Consider the following 6,731-nt stretch of genomic DNA (forward strand, 5'->3'; position numbering starts at 1 on the left):
CTGTAATACCACTTTTTCAACTCTATGGTGAGTCCATCTCTCACGTTAACCACTAGGTGGAATCATCACGTAACCAACAGTGTAAACAACCATCAACATGAGAAAGGTAGAGGTAGAGAGAGAGAATTGTGTACAGCCTACATGCAATGATACATAATGAACTGTACATTTAAACATTGACAACAGCTATTGGGTGATATATACCTCATTTGTTTTGTATGTGTTCATGCTTGTATGTGTGTGTGTGTGTGTGTGTGTGTGTGTGTGTGTGTGTGTGTGTGTGTGTGTGTGTGTGTGCCTTTCTTTCCAACGTCTAGTTCAGAGTGCCATTCTAACAAAATATAGAATCCGTCTTCAGAGTTCCTTAAACAGCAGTACCTACAAGAGGCCTTTTTCACACATCCAGAACTGTGTATATGAACACTGATAGTTCCACCCTTCTCTGTATCCTGATGACCAGTAACGTACCACCACACAGTTCTCCACTCCACCACCATAAGGGCCTCCACTCCTCCAATAGCTGCAGTAGAAACAACAGAGTTACACTGATCACTCTCTCAGAACCCAGAGTATGAACAACACAGAGTTAGACTGCTTAAACTGTGGTCAGTGTTATTAGAGAGCAGTAGTCTGTATCACATCCGGCCGAGATTGGGAGTCCCATAGGGTGGCGCATAATTGGCCCAGCGTCGTCCTGTTTTGGACGGGGTAGGTCATCATTGTAGATAATAATTTGTTCTTAACTGACTTGCCTGGTAAGTGTTATTATAGAGTAGTAGTCTCTTACCTTGGAGTGGTCAGTGTTATTATAGAGCAGTAGTCTCTTACCTTGGGGTGGTCAGTGTTATTACAGAGCATTAGTCTCTTACCTTGGAGTGGTCAGTGTTATTATAGAGCAGTAGTCTCTTACCTTGGGGTGGTCAGTGTTATTATAGAGCAGTAGTCTCTTCCCTTGGGGTGGTCAGTGTTATTATAGAGCAGTAGTCTCTTACCTTGGGGTGGTCAGTGTTATTATAGAGCAGTAGTCTCTTACCTTGGAGTGGTCAGTGTTATTATAGAGCAGTAGTCTCTTACCTTGGGGTGGTCAGTGTTATTATAGAGCAGTAGTCTCTTACCTTGGGGTGGTCAGTGTTATTATAGAGCAGTAGTCTCTTACCTTGGGGTGGTCAGTGTTATTATAGAGCAGTAGTCTCTTACCTTGGGGTGGTCAGTGTTATTATAGAGCTGTAGTCTCTTACCTTGGGGTGGTCAGTGTTATTAGAGCATTAGACTCTTACCTTGGGGTGGTCATTGTTATTAGAGCATTATAGACTCTTACCTTGCCGTGGTCAGTGGTGTGCCACGCATCCATTTCCGTGTCCTCCCAGTAACGGAGTCAGTCAGACCAATCCAGACAATCTTGTTGAGGCCACAGAGAAACCTCTGTTGTTGAGAAAGATACTGATATTGTCAACTACTATAGACTGCATGTGTTAAGTACTGGAAGATACATTACTGACCAATTACATTTGATTCTCACTCACTCACTCACTCACTCACTCACTCACTCACTCACTCACTCACTCGTTCCTCCTCGCTGTTTATGATCATCAGGTTTGCTCCTCTGTTCATACAATCAAGTCTGCTCTCTTCCCAGGTTTTCCTCTGAGTCGACAGGAAGTAACAGCTGGATCCCAACAGCCTCCAACCCTCCGGACAACAATTGCAAATTTTCGGACAAATATTTTGCTCTGTTGAAGAAATTGACATAATATGTGAAATATATAACACGTGTTTATTGTACTGAATATTTTCATTCACATTGTCATTTAACTATTGGTGAATCCATGATTGGTGTGCACAGCACACAGTGTTGTTCCACCCTGGTCTCAGCAACAAATGTAACATGGTAAACGTTAGTATGATATGTAAAATCTCACATAGTCTGTATTAATTTGTCGATGTCCATCGTCAATTTTGTATGATATGTTATGAATTTCACTTGGTTGTGGCTAATGTTTGTCACGTCTAATCAAGGTGGGTGGAATCAGGCGCAGAGAGCAGATAGCGATATAAAGTTTTATTCTCCGGTGAACAAAACAAACACGGTCAACCCAAACACACACAGGGTGAAATTATCCAACACAGGATAACAGACTAACCGGAGAATAAGAAACACAAAAACACCCATAGACGAAATTAATGACAACATAAACAATCCCGCACAAAACAAGGGTGGGACAACCTACATTATATATAGACACTAATTAACTAAACAACACACAGGTGCAACCAATCAGACAAAACCAACAGATACACGAAAAGGGATCGGTAGTGGCTAGTAGGATGGTGACGACGACCGCCGAGCACCGCCCGAACGGGCAGGAGAGCCAACCTCGGCGGAAGTCGTGACAATGTTAGCTATGTGGGTCGGTTGCTAACATTATCTAGGCTAGGTTTTAGGGATTAAGTTTAGGGTTAGGGGTTATGTTAAGGTTATGGGAATGGTTAGCTCACATGTTAAGTTTATAGTTACAAAGTAGATAAAAAGTAGTAAGTAGTTGCAAAGTTGCTAATAAGTTAAAAATACTGATGTCGTCCATGATGTGATTCGAACACACAATCTTTGAGTTGATAGACAGTTCCATCATATGGCCACCCATCTTCCCTTGTCACGTTCTGACCTGTATTTCCTTTGTTTTGTATTTATTTAGTAAGGTCAGGGCGTGAGTTGGGGTGGGCAGTCTATGTTTGTTTTTTCTATGATTTCGGGATTTCTATGTTTTGGCCTAGTATGGTTCTCAATCAGAGGCAGGTGTCATTAGTTGTCTCTGATTGAGAATCATACTTAGGTAGCCTGGGTTGCACTGTTTGTTTGTGGGTGTTTGTTTCCATGTCTGTGTTTTTCACCACACGGTACTGTTTTGGTTTTGGTTCGTTTCACGTTTATTGTTCTTTGTATCAGTTGTGTTCATGTTGAGTATTTCTTATTAAAAGAACCATGGACACTTACCACGTTGCATATTGGTCCTCCGATCCTTCTCGCCTCTCCTCTTCAGAGGAAGAGGAGGAAAACCTTTACATCCCTTCTTTTTTTGCCTTAAGTAACCTTCTCTCTTTTGTAACTATACCAAACGTAACATATCACACTAATTTGAGTGCCACAGATTTACTTTTACTATGTTACGTCTAGTCTTTGAGGTCAGACTGTAAATTCACCCTTCAGGAGAATGAAGGGTAGAGAAGAGGGATGCAGCCCTAGTGTCTGACTTGACTACTTACCACTCACAGAGAGCCTCTTCTCCAGCGCCACCTTCTCATTGGTCAGAACACTGACCCTGTCTCTCAACATGTCCCTGTCTTTAGTCAGGGCATTATTACGCTCCTGTAACTGTATTTTGTCATCTGTTTTCTCTGACTGGTCTCTCTCACTCTGTAACTGGTCTCTCTCACTCTGTAACTGGTCTCTCTCCTTTAGTAACTGGTCTCTCTCACTCTGTAATTGGTCTCTCTCCTTAAGTAACTGGTCTCTCTCCTTTAGTAACTGGTCTCTCTCACTCTGTAACTGGTCTCTCTCCTTTAGTAACTGGTCTCTCTCACTCTGTAACTGGTCTCTCTCCTTTAGTAACTGGTCTCTCTCACTCTGTAACTGGTCTCTCTCACTCTGTAACTGGTCTCTCTCACTCTGTAACTGGCCTCTCATCCTCTTTAGCTGGTTCATGTTCTTCCGGCACTGGTCTCTCTCCTTCTGCAGCTGGTCTCTTTCTGTACACAGGTCAATGACACGACTATCTGACTGGTCTCTGTCTTGCGGCAGGCTGGTGGTGTTGTAACAGGTCTCTAACTGGTTTCTCTCTTCGTTAGAGCCAGCTGAAAAACAAAGAAGTTCCTGCATGTGATGCGTCCCAAATGACACCCTATTCCTTCTGTAGTGCAATACCGAGGACCAAAGCCCTATGTACCCTGGTCAAAAGTAGTGCCTTTTAAAGAGGATAGGGTGCTATTTGGAACACAGTCCTGGTTGTGGTGTTTACATTGTTCACCATTTTCAGTGACGTACACAAGGCCAAGTGTACCAGTTACAGTACATACTACTTTTTTCATGGAACATGTCAACAACAACATTATGTAACATCAAGTCTGAATTATGATCCTTGCACTGTAAGTACAGAACTATGGTGTGATAATAAAATACATATCTGTCCTATGGGCCCTGGCCAAAAGTAATGCACTACACATAGAATAGTGTCCCAAATGGGAATAGTGTCCCAAATGAGATAGAGTCCCAAATGGCACCCTATACCCTATATAGTGCATTACGTTTGACCAGAGCGCTAATAGGGTGTCATTTGGGACACAGCCTCACTCACAGAAAGCCAGCCTCAGGGAGATGTTGAGAGTGACTTGTAGAACACATAGCACTCCTAAACACCCAGCAGCCAGCCTGTAGAGTCTTAGTCTTCCATCTGCAGAGAAACACAGGCAGACACGCACACACACACACACACACACACACACACACACACACACACACACACACACACACACACACACACACACACACACACACACACACACACACACACACACACACACACACACACACACACACACACACACACACACACACACACACGCCGACAGACACACACACACCATCATCACTAATGATTCAAATTAAAAGAGAACACACATCCCTAACCAAACATTTCCAATGTGTCATTGGTTTTCCCCCAATTTGAGGGTTGGCAGCAACAGTTTACTCAACCTTGCGGTCATCTCCAATCTGATAAACAGGAAGCAAATGTATGAAGAAATTACCAAAGTAATACAACATAGTCATAGCATGATTTAAAGGGTCAATTTGCAATTTCTGTATTTACAATTTTTTACACATTTAAATTCATAATATTTACTGAATTGATTCTTTAAAAATGTAACTGAGAAATACCTCATGAGCTTAGTTTAATTGTCTAGCCCCATCAGAACCCAAATATAAACTTGTTTTACCATGGAATTATAAACTATGGAAATGTAAACAAACACTGCACAGCCTCAAATGGTTCAAACTATCATTTTGATAATGGATGGTCACTCCTTGCAGACACACTGGGGTTGCAGGTTAGTCTAGTGGTTAGAGCATTGGACTAATAACTAAAAGGCTGCAAGTTCAAATCCCTGAGCTGACAAGGTACAAATCTGTTGTTCTGTCCCTGAACAGGCAGTTCCTAAGCCATCATTAAAAATTAGAGTTTGTTCTAAACTTGCCTTGCCTAGGTAAATAAAGGTGAAATACTGTAGCTCTCTCTTTGATTTTGAGAGTGATTGCATTTCTCCAGCTCCTCGGTCTGGGTTTCCAATGTGTTGTTGTTTAAAAAGGTTATTTTCAATTAATCATATTTAAATAGTTCCTAATACTTTCAATAGCTGAAGAAAAAAAATACATTGAATTGATACATTTTAGTGTACGTGACCTCAGCAGGTTTTGAACACCCTGCTCCATTCTAACTGAACCACCCAGAAGACAGAACCATAAATATGTAGATGTGTTTTTCTAGTGTGTGGTATTAGTGTGTGTTTGTGTGCATGCGTGAACTCATTCAGTTTGTACGTGCAGACCTGCCTGCGTGCCTCAGCTCCTGTGTGAGACACTAAGATACTTAGAATACTTAGTTCTTACCTGAGAGATGGGTCTCAGTCTTCACGCTCCTCGTTAATCTGTTCCGGTTTTCTTCAGTAGCTTTGTTCAATTCAATCACCTGTTTGTTGACGTACTTGGCCATCTTAACTAACCGTACCGAATATCAATGATTACGCCAATCAATCAATAAATCAACTAATTCAGTCTGACTGACTTCTTATTGTAATATTTATGATTCAAACTTGCTTTTACTTACAGTATTTACTTACTGTATGATTACCTTTCTAACTGACTCCTAATGGTAATATCTACTGTATGATAACCTTTCTAACTGACTCCTAATGGTAATATCTACTGTATGATAACCTTTCTAACTGACTCCTAATGGTAATATCTACTGTATGATTACCGTTCTAACTGACTCCTAATGGTAATATCTACTGTATGATTACCTTTCTAACTGACTGAGCAGTAGTTGGTCTCATGTGTCTAAATCCTGTACTTTTCTGTTTTCTGGGAAATCACTCTGTCTGTGGCCCACAGCTGATGACAGGATGTTTCAAGTCTCTATCCACCAATAAGAAGGAGACTATTTGGGATGTGAAACAAATGGCACCATATTCTCTTTATCTGCACTACATAGGGAGTAGGATGCCATTTGGGATTCGGCCCTGTGGACCAGACAGTTGTGTGTAACTTCCTCTTCATTCCTTGTTCATTCTGTTCTGTGCTTTATTTCTAACTCTCATTCATGTTTTTTTGGCCTAATAATATAAGTGATTTGTCATCCCAAACACAAGTTATTATTGGTCAACAGTAGGTCTAGTAAATGAATAAATTAACTAAGATGATGCTGTTTACTATGTTTATTGATTTGGGTCGAAAACAAGACATCTAAATACATTTTCCAATAGAATAATTCAACAAAATAAACTTTTTACAATACACAAATCTTCCCTCTCTCCTATTTATCATCATGTCAATTGTCAATCTATTACACACTGCTTCACCATACCATAGTGATTCATTAGTCCTTTATCAATTAGATGTTAGTCCATACCATAGTGATTCATTAGTCCTTTATCAACTAGATGTCACTCCATACCATAGT

The 6,731-nt window shown here is 40.9% G+C and overlaps 1 protein-coding gene across 1 annotated transcript; it reads right to left on the reverse strand.

Annotated features, from left to right (window-relative positions):
• Nucleotides 1-313: 313 nt before the first annotated feature.
• On the reverse strand, nucleotides 314-5,762 carry LOC139375525 (C-type lectin domain family 4 member M-like). Its single transcript, XM_071117357.1, has 7 exons — nucleotides 5,660-5,762; nucleotides 4,350-4,445; nucleotides 3,262-3,849; nucleotides 1,564-1,730; nucleotides 1,319-1,422; nucleotides 469-520; nucleotides 314-331 (listed from the first exon to the last, which is right to left on the reverse strand). Exons 1-7 carry the CDS (start codon nucleotides 5,760-5,762, stop codon nucleotides 314-316), a joined length of 1,128 nt encoding a protein of 375 aa, XP_070973458.1.
• Nucleotides 5,763-6,731: the final 969 nt, after the last annotated feature.

This window comes from Oncorhynchus clarkii, chromosome 19 (genome assembly GCF_045791955.1).
Source record: "Oncorhynchus clarkii lewisi isolate Uvic-CL-2024 chromosome 19, UVic_Ocla_1.0, whole genome shotgun sequence".
Lineage (NCBI taxonomy): Eukaryota > Metazoa > Chordata > Actinopteri > Salmoniformes > Salmonidae > Oncorhynchus > Oncorhynchus clarkii.

What these genes read in the sequence shown, in the direction of transcription:
- LOC139375525 (XM_071117357.1), bottom strand. Translation starts at nt 5,762, where the DNA reads ATGGCCAAGTACGTCAACAAACAGGTGATTGAATTGAACAAAGCTACT. An exon ending in GAAGAGGCTCTCTGTGAGTG is followed by an intron (nt 1,731 to 3,261) that starts GTAAGTAGTCAA and finishes TTTCTTCAACAG; the next exon opens with AGCAAAATATTTGTCCGAAA. An exon ending in ACACCACTGACCACGGCAAG is followed by an intron (nt 521 to 1,318) that starts GTAAGAGTCTAT and finishes TTTCTACTGCAG; the next exon opens with CTATTGGAGGAGTGGAGGCC.